Genomic DNA, 20,479 nt, shown 5'->3' on the forward strand with positions numbered 1-20,479 from the left:
CAAGAAGTCGGGCAAAGGTTGGGACATGCAGCAAAGGTTCCTAAGCAAGAAGTCACACAGAGGTTGGGGCAGGCAGCAAAGGTTCCTAAGCAAGAAGCCAGGCAGAGGTTCGGGCAGGCAGCAAAGGTTCCTGAGCAAGAAGTCAGGCAGAGGTTGGGACAGGCAGCAAAGGTTCCTGAGCAAGAAGTCAGGCAGAGGTTGGGGCAGGCAGCAAAAGTTCCTGAGCAAGAAGTCAGGCAGAGGTTGGGACAGGCAGCAAAGGTTCCTGAGCAAGAAGTCAGGCAGAGGTTGGGGCAGGCAGCAAACGTTCCTGGGCAAGAAGTCAGGCAGAGGTTGGGGCAGGCAGCAAAGGTTCCTGAGCAAGAAGTCAGGCAGAGATTGGGGCAGGCAGCAAAGGTTACTGAGCAAAAAGTCAGGCAGAGGTTGGGGCAGGCAGCAAAGGTTCCTAAGCAAGAAGTCAGGCAGAGGTTGGGGCAGGCAGCAAAGGTTCCTGAGCAAGAAGTCAGGCAGAGGTTGGGGCAGGCAACAAAGGTTCCTGAGCAAGAAGTCAGGCAGAGGTTGGGGCTGGCAGCAAAGGTTCCTGAGCAAGAAGTCAGGCAGAGGTTGGAGCAGGCAGCAAAGGTTCCTAAACAAGAAGTTAGGCAGAGGTTGGGGCAGGCAGCAAAGGTCAACAAGAAGTCAGGTAGGGATCAGGGTGGGTGGTAAAAGTTTAAATCAAGAAGTCAGTGGTTGGGGCCAACAGCAAACAATGTGTAAAAACCAATGCTGGTTTTGCATGATCCCTTCCCTTCAAACATTCTGGCCAACAGACAGTGTTCCTTCTTATTTCTTCTTTGCTGTGCGGAAAAAAATTATTTTGTGCACACTTTTAAAACCGTGTGGGACTGCACTAGGCAAATCCATAATGAAGAAGGACCTTGGAGTCCTTGTAGATAATAAACTTGGCTGTAGCAAGCAATGCCAGGCAGCAGCTGCAAGGGCAAACAAGATTCACGGGAGGAGGGTGTTATCCTTCCCCTTTACAGAACTCTGATAAGGCCCCATCTAGAATATGCTGTTCAGTTTTGGTCTCCAGTGCTCAAACGGGACATTATTGAGTTAGAGAGGGTCCAGAGAAGGGCAACTAAGCTGGTAAAGGGTATGGAAAGTGTCAGTTATGAAGAAAGACTGGCCAAGTTGGGTCTGTTTACACTGGAGAAGAGGTGCTTAAGAGGTGACATGATAACTATGTATAAATATATAAGGGGATCATATAATAACCTCTCTAATGCTTTATTTACCAGTAGGTCCTTCCAACGGACACGAGGGCACCCACTCCGTTTAGAAGAAGGGAGGTTCTATTTAAATATTTGGAATGGATTTATTACTGTGAGAGCTGTGAAGTTGTGGAATTCCCTCCCCAAATCAGTTGTACTGGCTGATACATTATATAGCTTTAAGAAGGGGCTGGATGGATTCTTAGCAAGTGAGGGAATACAGGGTTATGGGAGATAGCTCTTAGTACAAGTTGATCCAGGGACTAGTCCGATTGCCATCTTGGAGTCAGGAAGGAATTTTTTCCCCTCTGCAGCAAATTAGAGAGGCTGATACATTATATAGCTTTAAGAAGGGGCTGGATGGATTCTTGGCAAGTGAGGGAATACAGGGGTATGGGAGATAGCTCTCAGTACAAGTGAGGGAATACAGGGGTATGGGAGATAGCTCTTAGTACAAGTTGATCCAGGGACTGGTCCGATTGCCATCTTGGAGTCAGGAAGGAATTTTTTCCCCTCTGCAGCAAATTAGAGAGGCTTCAGATGGGTTTTTTACCTTCCTCTAGATCAACTAGAAGTTAGGTAGGTTATATATAGTCATTATGGTTGAACGTGATGGACGTACGTCTTTTTTCAACCTAACTTACTATGCTATACTACTATGCTATGTGTGTGCAGTACAAAACGATGTGTTTCCACGTAAAATTCTTTGTGCGCACCACACTTTATTGTGTGTGCTGGTGTCAAAATGTGTGTGTGGGCAGAAGCCAGAGGCTATATCATACAATGGAACCAGAGCCTATTTTATATAATGGAGCCAAGCAGATGCAGCGCGTCCTCCCGGCCGGTAGGTGGCGCTGAGTCGATACGCGAGGTGCTGCTTTCCATTGTTAGTGTTTATTGTATCGGAGCTGGAGGCCCAGAGCAGAGGGGCAGAAGGAGGTGTGTGCGGGCAGGACGGGCTGATAAGGTTAAGTCTCTGTCTTACAAAAACCTCGTTCATTCGGCTGCAGCGGGTAAGAAAAAGGGCCAGATATGCATGGAGTGGGCATGTACCTGCAGGGAAGTAGGGGGATGGGGTTTATACATGTATGCAAACTGGGGGGATGGGGGTTTGTACATGTATGGAACGGGGGATGGGGTATGTACATATATGGAACTTGGCTGGATGGGGTATGTACACGTATGGAACTAGGGGCACCCATGGATGCCCAGTTGGTTGCACAGTATTGCACCCAGTGTTTGACTGTAGGGGGTGCTATGGCTCCTGGTAATCACTGGGGCAGGTGCATATAGATAATGGAGTTGGGGGTTGGCAGAAGCTGTGCATATGTTATTGTGCGGTAGACCTGGCTAGGAATTTAAATGGCAGGGGGTTGGCAGTGCCTGTATGGAATTAGGAAGGGGGTTGGGAATTACAAAGAGGTTTGGCAGTGCACGCATGGAATGAAAATCTGGGTTAACAGTGCATGTGTGTAACCAGGGTGTTGGCATTGCAGATAGGGTACTATGGTGTGAGGGTTGGCAGTGCATGTGTGGGATTAGTAAGGGGGTTGGCAGTGCATGTGTGGGATTAGTAAGGGGGTTGGCAGTGCATGTGTGGGATTAGTAAGGGGGTTGGCAGTGCATGTGTGGGATTAGTAAAGGGGTTGGCAGTGTATGTGTGGGATTAGTAAAGGGGTTGGCAGTGCATGTGTGGGATTAGTAAAGGGGTTGGCAGTGCATGTGTGGGATTAGTAAAGGGGTTGGCAGTGCAAATGTGGGATTAGTAAAGGGGTTGGCAGTGCATGTGTGGGATTAGTAAAGGGGTTGTCAGTGCATGTGTGGGATTAGTAAAGGGGTTGTCAGTGCATGTGTGGGATTAGTAAAGGGGTTGTCAGTGCATGTGTGGGATTAGTAAAGGGGTTGTCAGTGCATGTGTGGGATTAGTAAAGGGGTTGTCAGTGCATGTGTGGGATTAGTAAAGGGGTTGGCAGTGCATGTGTGGGATTAGTAAAGGGGTTGGCAGTGCATGTGTGGGATTAGTAAAGGGGTTGTCAGTGCATGTGTGGGATTAGTAAAGGGGTTGTCAGTGCATGTGTGGGATTAGTAAAGGGGTTGTCAGTGCATGTGTGGGATTAGTAAAGGGGTTGTCAGCGCATGTGTGGGATTAGTAAAGGGGTTGTCAGCGCATGTGTGGGATTATTAAGGGGGTTGGCAGCGCATGTGTGGGATTAGTAAAGCGGTTGGCAGCGCATGTGTGGGATTAGTAAGGGGGTTGGCAGCGCATGTGTGGGATTAGTAAGGGGGTTTGGCAGTGCATGTGTGGAATTAGTAAGGGGGTTTGGCAGTGCATGTGTGGAATTAGTAAGGGGGTTTGGCAGTGCATGTATGGGATTAGGAAGGGGACTGCCAGTGCACAATTGGAGTTAGAAAGGGGGTTGGCAGTGCTTAGTGCATGTATGGAATAGGGAAGGCAAAGGCAGTGCAAATATACAATGTGGAGAGCAGGATTTATGATGGGGGGGAGGGGCTCATGCTGGAAAGTAATTTGGGAGGGTTGGAGTCATGATCATGTATATAATTGGGTGATAAGGGGGTTAGAGTGCACCTATGTAACTAAGGAGGTTGAAGTGCAGCTGGAAAGGGGTAGGGGTAGGCATTAGTATATCATTTGGATATGTGCAGTCATACACACAAGAGATTAGTTTATGACATTATAGTTGCTTTTCGGTTCCTCTACCCCATTTCTGGCCCATTACCTATAAGTTAGTCACTGGCGCGCAAACTCTAATGGGCGAATATTAATATTTATTTCTGTTTCTTTGTTATTAGCCTGACTTCTGTTGAGATGTTTAACCAACAACAGCAGTTCCACCAGCTGATGCAGCTTCAGCATCTGCTACAGCAACAGCAGCATCCAGCGCAGCATCATCCTACACCCAGGTAAGGCCACATGGCAAGCTGGGAGCCACACTTAGAGCCACACTCATTTTACTTCCCCTGTATTTATAATGTTTACCCTCTTCCTGTAGGTCTATACCACCTTCTGTACAGCACCAGCAGCCTCAGCAGATGCTGAACATACGGGCAGCTGCCCCAGCGAGACTTATAAATACTCACCCTATGTTACAGCGGGCACTTCTCATGCAGCACATGCAAGGTAATTTGGTGTCTGTTAACCCTTCATACTGGGTATCATTGTATCAGAGACATTCCATGACCTAAAGTTAACTTTTAGTATGTCATAGAATGCTAAGCAACTTTTCAGCTGGTCTTCATTATTTATTTTTTATAGTTTGAATTATTTGCCTGCCTCTTTCCAACAGCAGCCACAAACTTGCTCTGTGAGGCTACAGTTTTATTGTTAGTTTTTATATTCAGGTTCTCTCCTATTCAAATTCCAGTCTCTCATTAAAATCACTCCCTGGTTGCTAAGATAATTTAGACCCTAGCAACTGCTGAAATTCCAGACTGGAGCGCTTCTAAACAAAAAGTGAAATAATTAAAAAACTACAAATAAAAAAAAGAAGACTAATTGCAAATTGCCTCAGAATATTACCCTCTCATACTAAAAATTAACTCCAAGGTGAGCAACCCCCTTAAAAAGCCACAAGAATACAAGCCAAGCTAAGTGGTTCCCTTAAATAGGGGTGAACATATTCCGTATAATGCTCTGGTTTCAGAGTCATGTCACACTAAGGATTTAAACAAAGACTCTCTAAAACATTGCAAACTCTTTCCTTGTAGGTAACCTGCGCAGTCTGAGCATGGCAGCCCCCACCATGTCTCCTTTCTTCACTGCAGCTGCAAGGCAGTCCATCCTTGGCACCCCCCCAATGGGAGTAACTGTGAAGGCTCCACGAGTGGGATTTCCTGGACTCCCCTTCCAGCAGCCCCAGCGCATGTATCACAAGGTGAGTGAAAAGACCTCCGGGCGGGTAGGTATATTGGCCCATTGTTAAGGAATAGGGACCTAACTCTTTTGTGGGTCTCCCTATTTCAGGATCATCATAGGACCTATGATCGCAAAAAGGATGGGGAGCAAAGTGTGACCCCTCACATAAAAACCGATGATGAAAAGCAGGGTGAGAAGGGAGAAATGGATCTTCCTCCAGCAGCTTCTGAGGCTGATGAGGGTACGTAGCAATGACAAGTGTAGGCTTTCACTTGGTAAAGTCCTTAGTCCCAGTGTCTGAGGTTTCAGGTTGCCGCAGTGCCAATATAAGCATACATATGGCATCGCTGGTAGCAATGGGGCACCTATATTGTGTGCATTAGGAGGGGTTGGGGTTTGTATCCTAAGTCGCATAAAGCTACTGTACTTGGGAAGTGGTACAGCAACCCCATGTTAAAATTATAGTGTTATAAGCCAGTTGTGTAAGTTTCCCTTTAAGTGCTAGTTCCTTTTATTGGTCGTCTCTAGAGGCCACATACCAGCTCTGGTTTGATTTTATCCAACTTGTATGTCTTGTATCCAGTCTGTATGTCTTTATTTAGATGCAAGCATTCGGGATGTCTGCAGATGATATAAAGGCAGCACTTGCATTGTCATTAGCTCTCTGTCTAGTTTGGACTATGGGGTGGCACAGGGTGCCCTCTGGCAGCTAGAGGGTTCACTGGCTCTAACAAAAGTGTGGCTCCAACTCCTTCCTCACCATTGTTATGTTGGTGGCTTTCTCTCTCCCCTCTGGCTCCTGCCTCCTCTGTTGGCTTTCTTGCTTTCACACCCTTGTCTTTGCAGAGTCTGAAAATCTAACAGAATGCAGTGTTACAGACCCAAGCGAGCCTTCAGCCAAGCGAGCAAGGAGGTAACTAACAGAGCAGAGTAGACAAGCTTTTATCTTCCCCCCCCCCCTCATCCTGTATTCTGTCTATTTTAGTCCATCTGCATGTTGTCTGTTTTCTTTCCCCTCTTCATCCATGGTGCTCTTTCCCTCACTGTGTTAAAAACTTAATCCATCCCCATATTGGGTTTAAAGGTCTTCTGATTGTATCATTGTGGGTATGTCTAGGTTCTACCAGAATTAAGGGCCCTTCATTGTGTAGCCCATCAGGAGCAGTGTAGTCATTAGGGTGCTGAAAATTCTCTTTTTGACAATCTGTATTTCAATGGAGATCCACCAGTGATGAGTATCTGAAAAGGCAGTGCATTATGGGAATAAGCACATAGGTCCTACATTCACTATAAGTATGCTGCAAGGCTCTTTCTTTTATCAGTACATTTTCTGCCCAGGAAAATGTACGGTTCAACTAAAATAGTAACCCCCAGAATAGCCCATAAATGGAAACTGTACCCTAAATTTTGAAATCGATTCACTGAGGGGGATTAGTGTTGCTGTTGGCAGTGGTAGTCGTAACACAACTTGTAGTTGGTTTTAATTTTTTCCTCAATTTTTATATGGTTGCTAAGGGTCCCTCTTACCCTAGTAACCAGGCAGTGGTTTGAATGGCAAACTTAAAAATAAATAGGAGAGGTTTCACCCATAAGTAATAAAAAGAAAAAACACAATATTAGAATAGTGATCTCTATACATACTGATTAATGTAGAGTTGAACTAATTGGTTCTTTTTCCTATAGCAGCTCAGAGGATGGTGCCGGGGAATGCCATTTTCATGCAGGAGGTAAAATTCTGTAGTTTGGTACCATGGGTCACTTTTTGGTGGTGGTGGGTGGGTCAGCATGTAGCCAGTAATTTCCAATTTCTCTGGGCTCAAACCTTCCTTACATGGTTAACATTAGGGGCCCCCCCTTCGGCATATAATAAGGTTACATATATGTGACACAATGTTCCTCTTGTGTTTTGCAGAGATCTCGGAAGAGAGAGAAGGAGTTGGAGAGCGCAGTGTGGAGTCACAGCCTCCTGAGGTGTGTGGGAACTCAGAGGGCTGGTTAAATTTGTCATGCTTCAGCTTGCCTTTAAACTTTTGTGCTATTATGTCTTCCCAGGGGATGAGCGGTGGGCGTGCTCTGAAAGTCACTATTCAGCAGAGGAGTGAAAGTCGGACGATTAGTACCACAGACTTGGTGCCTGCACATGTGGAGAGAGGATTTACCTCCAGTGGCTCTGGGCAGACTGGGCCAAGGTTCTGCTGCTACATCTGCAAGTCCAACTTCCAGAGCTTGCAGGTAGGAAATGCCAGGCCCACTAGTACTCTCCTGCATTTCAAAACCAAGTAAATGCTTAATAAGTGAAGCACGGGGACTTCTGTATCAGTGAGAGTTCCCCCTTAAGATAAATGATTTTGCATGCAGTAAAAAGCAGGTGCTCCTTATGTTTTAGGCTTTCCAATCACATCTGGTAACTGCCCGTCATCACCAGCGTTTCCAGGCGATCCAGCATCTGAGCAATGCCTGCCTGGTTACTCTGATGCCCACGGCCAAAGACCCGCAGAGCAGCACAGCAGGGAGAGATGGGTAAGCTCTATACACAGGGGGCCTTGGCACTGGAGCAGTGTGATTTGTGTTATCAAAGGAAGTGCATTAACAACTCATTGGGGTTTCTTCTGCAGAAAGCAGCAGCAGAGGTGGTGTAATGTGTGTCAGGTTCACTTCAGCTCTGACCTAATCACCCATTTGCGCACACAGGAACACAAGGTAAGTTACTCTTGTTTGTAAGGCTAGTCTGTACAGTGAGAAATTGGCAATAAATATACAAGTGATTATTTATATTCCCTGGTCCAACTCTCTGTACTTTGTGAGCGGGCCTCTCTATTCCCTAATTCAACTCTCTGTACTTGGTGAGCGTGCCTCTCTATTCCCCGATCCAACTCTCTGTACTTGGTGAGCGGGCCTCTCTATTCCCCGATCCAACTCTCTGTACTTGGTGAGCGGGCCTCTCTATTCCCCGATCCAACTCTCTGTACTTGGTGAGCGGGCCTCTCTATTCCCCGATCCAACTCTCTGTACTTGGTGAGCGGGCCTCTCTATTCCCCGATCCAACTCTCTGTACTTGGTGAGCGGGCCTCTCTATTCCCCGATCCAACTCTCTGTACTTGGTGAGCAGGCCTCTCTATTCATAGTAACATAGTAAGTTGGGTTGAAAAAAGACGTACGTCCATCACGTTCAACCATAATGCCTATATATAACCTGCCTAACTACAAGTTGATCCAGAGGAAGGCAAAAAAACCCCATCTGAAGCCTCTCTAATTTGCTGCAGAGGCGAAAAAATTCCTTCCTGACTCCAAGATGGCAATCGGACCGGTCCCTGGATCAACTTGTACTAAGAGCTATCTCCCATAACCCTGTATTCCCTCACTTGTACTGAGAGCTATCTCCCATACCCCTGTATTCCCTCACTTGCTAAGAATCCATCCAGCCCCTTCTTAAAGTTATATAATGTATCAGCCAGCACAACTGATTCGGGGAGGGAATTCCACAACTTCACAGCTCTCACAGTAAAAAATCCTTTCCGAATATTTAAATGGAACCTCCCTTCTTCTAAACGGAGTGGGTGCCCTCGTGTCCGTTGGAAGGACCTACTGGTAAATAAAACATTAGAAAGGTTATTATATGATCCCCTTATATATTTATACATAGTTATCATGTCACGTCTTAAGCGCCTCTTCTCCAGTGTAAACAGACCCAACTTGGCCAGTCTTTCTTCATAACTGAGACTTTCCATACCCTTTACCAGCTTAGTTGCCCTTCTCTGGACCCTCTCTAACTCAATAATGTCCCATTTGAGCACTGGAGACCAAAACTGAACAGCATATTCTAGATGGGGCCTTACCAGCGCTCTGTAAAGGGGAAGAATAACCCCCTCCTCCCGTGAATCTATACCCCTTTTAATACAGCTCAAAACCTTGTTTGCCCTTGCAGCTGCTGCCTGGCATTGCTTGCTACAGCCAAGTTTATTATCTACAAGGACTCCAAGGTCCTTCTCCATTATGGATTTGCCTAGTGCAGTCCCATTAAGGGTATACAGGGCTTGCATATTTTTACATCCCAGGTGCATGACCTTACATTTATCCACATTAAATCTCATCTGCCACTTAGCTGCCCAGATTGCCAGTTGGTCAAGATCCTGCTGCAGGGATGTCACATCCTGGATAGAATTGACTGGTCTGCAGAGTTTTGTGTCATCTGCAAACACTGATACATTACTCATAATACGGGACCCCACTGAGAACCTTATTCCAAGTAGAGAACGTACCATTAACAACCACCCTCTGTACCCGATCCTGTAGCCAGTTTTCAATCCATGTGCAAACGACTTCACTAAGACCAATAGACCTTAGTTTAGAAAGCAGTCATTTGTGGGGAACGGTATCAAATGCTTTGGCAAAATCTAAATAGATTATATTCACCGATCCAACTCTCTGTACTTGGTGAGCAGGCCTCTCTATTCCCCGATCCAACTCTCTGTACTTGGTGAGCAGGCCTCTCTATTCCCCGATCCAACTCTCTGTACTTGGTGAGCAGGCCTCTCTATTCCCTGATCCAACTCTCTGTACTTGGTGAGCACGCCTCTCTATTCCCTGATCCAACTCTCTGTACTTGGTGAGCAGGCCTCTCTATTCCCTGATCCAACTCTCTGTACTTGGTGAGCAGGCCTTTCTATTCCCTGATCCAACTCTCTGTACTTAGTGAGCAGGCCTCACCGATGTGTATCTAGCCTTCAAATTCAGATTAGAGCTTTCAGTATGCTAAATCACCAACATATGTGTTTTTCTGACCCTAGCTGGCCAAGCGATCCTTAAGGCCATTTTGTACCGTCTGCAGCCGCCATTTTAAAACCCCTCGCAAGTTTGTAGAGCACATGAAGTCCCCTGAGCACAAGCAGAAATCCCAGGAGGTAAGAACAGTTTGGTGGGACATGTGCATGTGTATTTACTAGTAGCATGAGAAGCATCTTAGTTTGCAGAGGGCAGTAAGGTAACTCATTAGAACTTGTTGCCCTTTAAAGGGACTTTACCTAAAGACTTAAATTGGTTCTTGAGCAGCTCAGGATGCAGGAAAAGGAGTCTTGGAGCCCGGAGGAGTCAGAAGAGCTGATCACAGTGGACGCTGTGGGATGTTTTGAGGATGAGGAGGAGGATGAGGAAGAGGAGGATGAGGGAATCAGTGAAGATGAAACTGCTGGGAATGTGCAGTGTCCCCTTGTGAGTTATAATGACTTGGTAATCTTGAGAAATAAAAGGGCTTCAAATACATTGCAATATACAATATCCTCCAATGTCTGGCTAAGATGTGGTTCATTCTCTACAGGCTGACCTGGAACCTGTGAAAGAAGATGTTGAGGAGTATAGCTCAGAGAAAGAATATGGTAAGTACTATATTGTCCCATAGCATATGGGCCCCCAGTTGCATCAGTTTTGTGAATCGCAGCAATGCTCCAGGTTATGTGTCTTCATCTGTCTGTAATCCCACCCCTGTCTGATTCCTCTCATACTGTCACTGTTACCATACTGCCATCATAACTTACTCTTTCCTCCCACAATTCCATTCATCCTGACAAGCATTCTCTGCCATCCTGTTTCATAGGCTTGGACTTTATGGTGCCCGTCACTGGCTATCTCTGCAGGCTGTGTCACAAATTCTACCCTAGTGACTCTGCTTCCCGGCTCACACACTGCAAGTCCCTGATGCATTTTCAGAACGTTCAGGTTAGACCCCTCTGCCAGTGCATCATTTGGCTTCTGCTTCATGTTTGTCTTTATACCATGATAAAAAAAACCCCTTCATGCATTCCCGGTTTGTCCCTTCTCTTCTCTTAGTCTTGCCAAGGGTTTGCTTGGCAAGCAAAATTCTGTTCTCTCTGCTACTTCATCTGCAAAAGGGGAACTGTTCGAGCTATAAAAATGTCCCTAAATTGTAGAGGAATCTTAAAGTAGAATGAAACATCTTTATACCTTTTATAATATCTTTATTTGGGCCTCTGCAGAGACCCCCCCCCCCCCCCATGCAACACACAACAATATTATAGTGCAGTGGGCTTGGTAGTTGATATCTCTGGTCAAATTTTCCCCTGGCTCTCTGGCAGCAATTGACCAGAAGTATGTGTCAGCTCAAGGCTGTCAGGTCCTTCTATGACCAGGAACATGTGGCTGTGTACATTCTGGGCACTGCTGGTTCTGACTGCTGAAACAATACAGCAACAACTGATTTTTTAAAATTTTTTTTTGAGCCCAAACATTTTGTTCTTTCTGCATTTACAGAGGTACAGCTCTACAAAGGATGCTGTGAATACAGCAGAGGCTTCCACTTCATGTTCCTCAAAACCAGAGAGTCTGGAAGGGGTTGAAGCAGGGACCTCCTTTTGCTTGGAGAACACTGAATTTGCTGAACAGATGGCTACCATCCCTGAATCTTTACAGGCGGAGAACAGCCAAGGAGAAAGCTACCTAGAAAATAAACAAAAAGTGTTGCTTGTTGCTGAGGGAAGTGGTGCCACCACAGGCATGTCTGGGAGTGCTGTGGGCACAAAGGAAGGCTCCCGGGCCTTGCTGGAACCAGAAAGCATCCTCGCTCAGGGTGAAAAGGATGCAATCAATAATGAAGACTCTGGAGCGATCACATTCCAGGAGGAGACTGCCTTCTTAGGCTGCCAGCGCTTATATAGACATAAACCCAGATAGACCAACATTAGGGCCGGTTCCAGACTGCATATCTGGGCACAGAGACCATCATTTAATCTTATAATCTCTTTGTAGGGTAATCATGGGATTGCCATGAGTCAGCACTTTCTTCTCCTATCTTTCTAGTCCTTAAACCATTGGAACCATTTCTTGGAAATGTTTTATTAAAAATACATGAAACCCTCATGCAGTGTTTACAGTACCAATGTGTCCTGGCACAGAAATGTCTTCACTACCTGGAATATGGCAGCCCAGAACTGCCTGAGCGAACCAGGCCTATAATTGCACTAGTGTTTTCCATGCCTTGAGTCCTGTGCCCATACATGGCTTTGTTTATCTATTTTCGGTATAATGACAATTTGCAGTTAGTCTTTATTTTATAATGGTTTCTGGATTATTTAGCTTTGTGTTCAACAGATTTCCGGCTTAATGTTGGCAGCTTGCCTGGTTGCTATGATCTACTTTCTCCTAGCAACCAGACAGGGGTTTGAATGAGAGACTGGAGAAGATGAATTGAATAGGAATAAAGTTGTAGCTTGACACAGCGGTAGGCTTATTGGCTGTGGAGGGACCCCCAACACACATCAATTTAACAGTGGCCCTTTCTATAACATATTAACATTTAACCTAAAAGGGTAATTCACCTTTCTCTTTTAGTATGATGGAATGATATTTCGAGATGAATTTCATTAAAATTGGTCTTCATTTTTTATGTTTTTTTAATTAGCTTTTGTTTAGCAGCTCTTTGGTTGCTAGGGTCCCATTTACCCTGACAACAAGGCAGTGGCATGAATGAAAGACTGGAATATGAATAGAAAGGGGGATACTGATTAGAAAGATAAGTAATAAACAGCAGCAATAACGATAAAACTGTAGCAACTAAAAAACTGTAAAACTGAAAGAACAATGGTTGCGTGGCTGCTGGGGTCAGTAACCCCTGAAAGCTGGAGAGTGTCAGAAGAAGTTAAATAATGCAGAAATGGTAAAACAAGATCAACTGACAAGTTGCTAATAACTGGACATTGTATAAAATACTAAACGTTAATCGGTCACACTTTTGTGTCCAAATTCATCAACGTGGCATGCTCAGGCGAGCCCTGGTGCTTTGTTGCCCCCCTTACAGTGTTAAAAGAAAATGCACAGCTTTTTATTCAGGGATCTTTATTCTTATAATTCCCTGGAAAGAAAATAACACAGCGCCGCCCTGGGGGCACTGCTCACAATTACACAGTACTAACATAATCATGTGCAACTGCAATTGGTCCAATTCTGCCCATTAGTGCATTGCTATGTTTCAAAGAACAGGAATGGGTTGTCTTTTTTTTAACGGTCAAGTTCCACGACTAACATAAATAAATTGATTGCTGAGGCCTCTTGCTATCACTTAGCGCTTGGCTGCTATATTTAGTACTGAAACAACATCAGAGACAACATTTTAACAAGTGTAAGTTGTACGTCTTTCCCTTTTAAAGGGGAACCTAAGGGGATAAAGATGCGAGGAGGAGATCAGTTTCCTACAACAGTGACAGCACAGGCTGCTTTGCATGCTCAATCATACAACAGCCCAAAACACAGTTTCTTTTTTAAACTTGTAATTCTTTAGTTTTTTTTTTTTTTTACTCCGCCCCACTGTGTCAAATAAAATAATGCAATATTCCCAATAGGGACCGGGCACTGGTGCCTCTTATTGTGTGGGATCTGAATACCTTATAGAGACTACAGAGTGGTCACTGTGCTAGAAAGTCTGGCCACGTCTTGGATGTCCTTTGTGCTCGGGGTGGTGGGTTACGTGTCTGAATGCTCCCCGTCTGGACTGTTTGTCAGATCCTGATGTATCTGCATTTGGAAGTCCCTCCGGGCCTGGCGGTTGGATTCCAGCAACTCCTGAAGCTGTGCATGCAATTGGTCATTTTTCTCCTCTAAGTGATCCAGGCAGAAATTGATCTGATCCAACATAAAGTCCAAGGCTGCGTAATCTACAGGGAATACACAGTGGTTAGTAGTGCACTGCTAAGGGGTAGCCTACCCTTAAAGTAATGTTGAGCAGCTGTCTGGTTGCTAGGGTCCAATGTACTAACCTCCCCCTCGCCCTGCAGGTCTAACCTCCATTTTATGGTTTTCAGGAAACAAAAAAAAAAATGGTGTCAAACTTATTGAGAATCACCCTGTATAAGCATGACTGGCATTATATTACATTATAGTAGACCTGCAGGGCGAGGGGGCCGGTCCCTCTATTTCCAAACATCTAACCCCTACTAACACTTTCCCCTTATTCTTGAGAACTGTGCGGTGTATATCTATTTCAGTGCATTATTCCCTGTAAAATCAGGGAAATGCATTATATATTGGCAGGACCACAGTCCTATAACTGCACTTTTTACATTATCCCACCCCCAAATAGGTTTTTGATCATGAGCAGCACCCTACAAACCATGACCAGGGATATAAGGAACTGTGTGCACCTCCCTTTATAACAATATTACAAAAGTTGGCTAATGGGTTGCAAAATAGTGATGCAAGGGTCGAACATTTTAAGACCCCTAACTGACCGGCCTGCAACTCCAATTTATATACCAGGTCGGGGAGCAGCTGGGCTGGCAGCAAGTACAGCCGTCACACGCAACTGCCATGTCCCAAAGGCCTGCAGATCTGGGAATCTGGTGCGCTGGCCGATCTCTGGCAGTATAAGCTTTTAGTTATCCATCCTACACCTTACAGCGTGTCCGGACAGCAGTTGCCTGACTGGGAACCCAGGGGCCCACCAAAAACCCTTAGCCCATAGGCCCGCTTTCCAAACAATGTTTCCGCCTTTTGCTCACCAACCTCTTTATTCTCCTAGTCTCTTTTATTTACATGCTAGTGTCTATTCTTTCATCTGTCTCTCCTCTTTGTTCCCATTCAGAAATAGGAAATGAGCATAAAGCAGGCCAAATGGTAAGGAGCAGGAGGGCCCACTTATACCTGGGCCCACCGGGAGTTTTCCTGGTATCCTGGTGGGCCAGCTTAACACTGCCTGACAGTCAATGATATGAATACAGTGGAGATATCGACGGGCTAGCACCTTGATCAGCAAGTCACAAAGCCCCAAACCCACCATTAAGAACTTCTCCCTGGTGTAAAGGCCCCCTTTATAATGGTGACCAATAGGAACCCTGTGAGTTACTGCTCTGGAAAAAGAGCCCAGATAGATTTGCCCCAATAGCCCCACGGCTACAGAAGCCAAAATAGGGTCCCACAAGGGCAAGTAAAATAAGAAGCGCCATTGCGTCTCAGTCAGGTTTAGAAAGATGATCACTATTAAAAGCAGCGGTAGGAACATGTGGAGAGAATGTGGTCAGGGTTACCCTTCCGAGCCCCCAGCCCAGGCTATGGCTAACTATGACGAACCTTCATCTCCTGTCGCCTCTCCCAGCGGCACCACCGGATCCCCGTTTGGTCCAGACATTTCGCTCCCACCTCTCCTTCTCACGTCACTCCCAAACCCCGTGACCTTGGGAATGCATGCGTGACGTCACGGAGATGCAACCAATGAAACGCAAGAGGGTGCTTCCGACTGGTTAGTACGGAGGTGCTAGCATGTAGTGGGCGGGGCGTAGCTAGAGGCAAGATGGCTGCGTACACAGCCGGGTTGTTTGGGGCAAGCACTAGGCGGCTTGTGCTGCCTCAGCGCTTGACAGGGGTTGTAATGGGGGCGGCGCAAACCGGCCGGTGTCTTTCTTTCCCCTCGGTATCAGGCGGTGGGTCCCTGATTGTGTCTGGTCTGGGTGCCAGGGCTCACATGAGCCTGGGGACTCGCAGTCACCTTCCCTTGTATAGGGCAGTGGGCAAGAGCAACCTTCCATTAGTTGGCCCCACCTGCCCGGTAGTGAGGGGCTTTAGAGCCGGTGGGTGGTGGAAGGACTCAGACAGAAGGACTAGGAAGCTGCTGGGTTTGGCCTTTGTGCTGGGGGGCTCTCTGGGGGTATTCCAGGCGCTCCAGTCCTCCTTGGGGGAACAGAGGGCAGAGGAGGAGCAGCAGGTAGGAACATACACTATATGTACATATGTTATACATGAGCCATGAATTGTCACTGGTGGGACTACTGGACGGGGGTACAACTGCTCTAGGGCCCCTCTTCCCCTATGGGCCCTTGTAGCTGTGACAGATGAATGCTAAGGATGGTGGGGGACCTAAAAGGCTGTATTCTGTCACTGTGTAATATGTATCCTTATATGGTGCCTAGTGATGTCATCAGTCAGAATTGGTGTCAAGTGATGTCACTCAACTGACATCACTAGGCACGAGATAGGGCAAGATTTAGGGTAAAGCAGGGCAGGGGGGATATCTGTGTCGGTCTCCCAGCCACAGAGGCAAAAAACACAAAAACAAAAGCTGAGACACCTTCTCCCCTTCAATGCTGCCGCCACATTTCCCTTGCATTCTATCTGGAAATGCAACCTGCCCAGAGTGACTTTCTAGTTTGTGTTGATTAAAGAGCAACCAATTACAGTGCTTCCTGAGGATGGAGATGCTAAGGCACCAGGATTTACCAAGTACTTAAACGTCACAGCGGCTCCCAGAAGGGCACAGGGCACTGGCCTGCTAGTCACTGGCATTGCTGGTGGGCGGTGTATGCAAAGACCCAGAATGCACAGGTCTGATAGAGCAGTCTGTATGGATTGGTTTGTGGTGCTCCTCCACATGAAGTCTGTCTCTATTACCAGTTGCTGTTGGACAATGTTCTAACAGTCCCTCCCCAGAAGCACAGTAGAATGTTGCTAGCCAATATAAGATCTTTATTTACACAGGTGAAGTTGAACTGCAGTTTCCTGTCAGGCCAGCCTATTTGCTGATTGGATGGAATCCTGAAGTCCTGGAAGCTGCTGCCCAGCCTGGGGAAGCTGCCAACAAGGAGTAGAATAGCTGGTTTGAAGGGTGCTTTGTTGTACAAATAAGGAGCAGTGACTGGCGGGCTTCAGTTAGTGTTCTGGCTCCAAGGTCCACTTGTCAGTGCTTTACTGGGTGTTTTATATATAATACTATTAGGAGAAATATCAGGCTTTGACCATTGCTGTTTAGTGCCAGTGGGTAAAAATGCCCAGTTCCAGTAGCCTAAGGCATGTTATTTGTTGATGTAAATGAAACCAAAGAAACTGGTTGCACTGCCTTGTTTTGCGTATAAGCAGATTTGTTGTTGTTTCACAAGAATCCTGTTTTGTCAGGCCACGGACGGCACGCTCAAGCTGACCCTATACCAGTACAAAACCTGCCCGTTCTGCAGCAAAGTGCGTGCCTTCCTCGATTTTTATCAGCTGCCTCATGAGATCGTAGAGGTCAATCCAGTCATGAGACGAGAGATAAAGTTCTCCAGCTACAGAAAGGTTCCCATTCTGATTGCCGACTCCAGCTCTTCTTTGGTGAGTTCCTTCTGCCAACACCACCAGGTAGCAGGTGGGGTTACTGGTAAGGCAGTTAGTCCAAATGGGTAAAAATACGGGTTGGACTTTACCCGGCCTAGAGTCAGGGATGCCCAAGGCAAAAGCGTCCAGCACCCTCCCATCTCCTCACATATGCTCACTGTAAAGCGTGTACCCACCCACCGCCCCCTTTTCCTTGGGCACCAAGATGTGCACAGAATCTGGACTTTAGATGGGCACAAATTATGGCTAGTGAGGCAAAAGAGGTACATGGATCCATGCAGGACCCTGTATGTATTGACAGATTCTGTATTCTGCCACTAGGTGGAGCATGCAGTAAAAATGATAACAGAAAAATCCTTGGAAAATGGCACTGCTGCAAAGGTTTTATACTTTTCAGCATTCTTATCACTTTTTTTGCTTTTGCAGCAACTCAACGACTCCTCTGTTATCATCAGTGTGATAAAGACTTTCCTTACCTCCAAGTAAGTCTGTGCAAAACTAGTTTTAATGCGTCTCTTCCAGTATCCATGACTGGTTTGTGTTGTTATAGCCAGGACAACGACATTTGCTATGACATGGGCAGAGAAGGAAGTGATATTCAGAGATTTAGTGGCCAGAATGATTTTTGTTCTAACTTTCCCCCCTAGGAAGCAACCTACTCCCACGCCCATTATACAGTAAACCCAAGTTGACTGCCATACCTGGCTTCTGCTCTATGGGCTGTTCTCCCCATGATTTCTGTAATCAAAATTATTAGTATTTTTTTATGTTCTTGTAATACATGAAACAGGAAAAGCTTGGAGGAAATCCTGTCCTATTATCCGTCAATGAAAGCTGCGAATGACCAGGGAAAGGAGGTGATTGAATACAATAACAAGTATTGGTTGATGTTGGATGAACGGGAGACCAAGCAAGTCTATCCAACCAAAGAATCCCGAGTGTAAGTCTGACCCGTTGGGGGGAGGAACCTTGGTCTTTTCTGTTGGTTCCCTGCAGGATGTAAATACAGTTTTCTCTGTCCCCCAGTGAAGAAATGAAATGGCGCCGCTGGGCAGATGATTGGCTCGTACACCTCATCTCTCCCAATGTGTATCGGACCCCCCATGAAGCCCTCGCCTCCTTTGACTACATTGTCCGAGAGGGAAACTTTGGCCCGGTGGAAGGCTTGTTTGCTAAATATGTAGGAGCAGTAGCCATGTACATAATCGGCAAAAGGCTGAAGAGCAGGTGTGTGCAGGGTGGGTGGCTGTGCTTATAAAGTGCCATTGCTTGGGATGTGGGTAAGACACGCTTAGGCCCTATTGTGGCCCTCTAGCTGTAGCCAAAACCGTTGATTCCCACCAGTATAACCATTAGAGGGATGCTAGGAGCCACACATTGTCTTTAATGTAGCCATGTCGCCTTACGTGATTTCTCGTGTGGCCCAATTGCAGGCACCATCTTCAGGATGACGTGCGTCAGGATCTGTATGCCGCAGCCAATGATTGGGTGGCGGCCGTGGGCAAGCACAGGAAGTTTATGGGAGGATCTCAGCCCAACCTTGCTGACCTGGTGAGCATTTGCTGTTGTGTGTGATGGGTGCATCGGGGGAGGGTGACTGGGCCCAGTCTGATCCTGCTTGATTCCCCAGGTGTTCTCTAACCTATCTGTGCATTCCCTATTTTTTAAGGCTGTGTACGGGGTGATGCGAGTGATGGAGGGGCTGGAATCATTCGATGATATGATGACCAACACCAAGATCAAGCCCTGGTATGAGCGGATGACCACGGCTGTTTATAGCCCTGTAGATTCACAGTGAGCCCCTGCCCTGAAGTAGAAAGCTGATTGCACTGGACTCCTGCAGAAACCCAGGGAGGACCAAAGCCGAAGCACTTAATTAATCTTTACATTATCGATTCAGCTGAATGCTGGGAAATCCCAGAATGGATTATGCCTTTTGCAGATGTCTTCTGCTTGCTGGGTTAGGAAACAGTTAAAAGAAATTCTATAGTGTGGTTTGGATCTCAACATCCTATTCCTTAACAGAACTCTGTGTTTAGTGGCCCCTTTACTTTCTACAAACATAAAGCTCAGTTTTAATATAACAATAGCATTTGGACTGCTGGACAGCGGATGCGATGCATTCAAAGCACTTCCTATATCCATGGACTATTTCACTTGTTTCCTAATTAGGATATTTTGGTCTTTGAATTCAGCAAAATCTCAATAAACAGGTAGTACTGTATCAGTGGGCAGAGACCTTTCATTCCTGTGCCCAGTGTATTTGGTGGTATTTAGATCAATACCATTGATCAATGTATGTGAAAATTAGACTTACCGTATGTTGAACAAGTGGGCTAATCTGAGTGTTTGGTCCTAGGGCTGGTGGGAGTGGGTCTGGGGTGCAAGGGGACTGCACCCATGGCCTCATAATTTCTCACAGTAGGGTACTTCCCCTATTGCCTGATTTATATGAGAACAGACCCTGATCATATGTGGATTAGGGAGGCCTAGTACATGATGAGAAGTGAGGGAATAGTAATTTCTATGCTGTGGCCAACTCAGTTTGCACCAGTGCAGTAACCCAGATAAACCAGACATGTTCTGGGCACTGATTACACCAGACAAATCAACATTGCTCTTTAGGGGGTACTACACTGGTCCAAATGAAAATCAATAGTGGAAATAGGATATGCCTATATTCTGCAGAGAATATGGTTCAGACCACACCAATTGTTTCCACTGAAAGATTCTAATGTAGTTGGCTGGTTGGCAGCCTGTGGGGGCAGCACTTGTGGTGCTTCACCCAACCAAAAAAAATCCACCCACCTTCTATATGCCTTCCACCTGTGGGTGGGGCAGTTGTCTCTATGGTGAGAGGGGGGGGCAACATACCTTCCTTTACACAGAGCAATCATGCATACAAGCCTGCAGTTCCTGGAACAATCGTGCTGTGCGACCTGTCACGCTAGAATACTGTTGCCAGACAACCAGAATAAGGGTTGTGTATAAAGTAGAAAAGAGAGCAAGAGTGGCACACCAATTGTATCTGATATCAGAATGGGAATGTTGGCCAGTTGTCTGGCTTTTAATCATTTGGGAATCCAATGAGTGTTCCAGGCTTTAGAGGTCTGGGCAGGGGAGATTGAAGGCTCCCATAGGAGCTGGTGTCTAGATCTCACCCACAGTTGTACAGTAAGGAGCCCTTTAAAGCAAGAGAGGGCTTCAGGATCGAAGGCATTGGACCAGCTTTTCGGGACCCAATGACCAGGTTTAATACAGTGGG

General features: G+C 46.2%; 3 protein-coding genes across 7 annotated transcripts; 2 read left to right on the forward strand and 1 right to left on the reverse strand.

The window, feature by feature from the left end:
• The first annotated feature begins 2,141 nt into the window (after window positions 1-2,141).
• Window positions 2,142-12,526, forward strand: ciz1 (CDKN1A interacting zinc finger protein 1). Of its 4 annotated transcripts, none has more exons than XM_031891446.1 (16): window positions 2,142-2,269; window positions 4,068-4,178; window positions 4,268-4,395; window positions 4,983-5,149; window positions 5,239-5,371; window positions 5,977-6,043; window positions 6,814-6,857; window positions 7,043-7,101; window positions 7,183-7,362; window positions 7,517-7,650; window positions 7,746-7,830; window positions 9,918-10,031; window positions 10,180-10,338; window positions 10,445-10,502; window positions 10,721-10,842; window positions 11,395-12,526. In XM_031891446.1, exons 2-16 carry the CDS (start codon window positions 4,084-4,086, stop codon window positions 11,812-11,814), a joined length of 1,965 nt encoding a protein of 654 aa, XP_031747306.1. In that variant the 5' UTR covers window positions 2,142-2,269; window positions 4,068-4,083; the 3' UTR covers window positions 11,815-12,526. The 4 variants fall into 4 exon arrangements, with proteins under 4 accessions (XP_031747306.1, XP_031747307.1, XP_031747309.1 ...); XM_031891447.1 differs by having other exon boundaries at window positions 6,817-6,857; XM_031891449.1 differs by lacking the exon at window positions 10,721-10,842 and having other exon boundaries at window positions 11,395-12,000.
• Window positions 12,527-12,958: 432 nt separating this feature from the next.
• Window positions 12,959-15,343, reverse strand: c9orf16 (chromosome 9 open reading frame 16). The gene is made up of 2 exons (XM_002935503.5): window positions 15,202-15,343; window positions 12,959-13,790 (listed from the first exon to the last, which is right to left on the reverse strand). The coding sequence occupies exons 1-2, from the start codon at window positions 15,257-15,259 to the stop codon at window positions 13,600-13,602; spliced, it is 249 nt and encodes an 82-aa protein (XP_002935549.1). The 5' UTR covers window positions 15,260-15,343; the 3' UTR covers window positions 12,959-13,599.
• A 36-nt stretch (window positions 15,344-15,379) lies between these two features.
• ptges2 (prostaglandin E synthase 2) lies at window positions 15,380-19,438 on the forward strand. Of its 2 annotated transcripts, none has more exons than XM_002935504.5 (7): window positions 15,380-15,832; window positions 17,017-17,211; window positions 17,641-17,696; window positions 18,005-18,154; window positions 18,241-18,441; window positions 18,648-18,765; window positions 18,884-19,438. In XM_002935504.5, exons 1-7 carry the CDS (start codon window positions 15,422-15,424, stop codon window positions 19,010-19,012), a joined length of 1,260 nt encoding a protein of 419 aa, XP_002935550.1. In that variant the 5' UTR covers window positions 15,380-15,421; the 3' UTR covers window positions 19,013-19,438. The 2 variants fall into 2 exon arrangements, with proteins under 2 accessions (XP_002935550.1, XP_017952053.1); XM_018096564.2 differs by having other exon boundaries at window positions 15,381-15,832; window positions 18,241-18,452.
• Window positions 19,439-20,479: the final 1,041 nt, after the last annotated feature.

This window comes from Xenopus tropicalis, chromosome 8, assembly GCF_000004195.4.
Source record: "Xenopus tropicalis strain Nigerian chromosome 8, UCB_Xtro_10.0, whole genome shotgun sequence".
NCBI lineage: Eukaryota > Metazoa > Chordata > Amphibia > Anura > Pipidae > Xenopus > Xenopus tropicalis.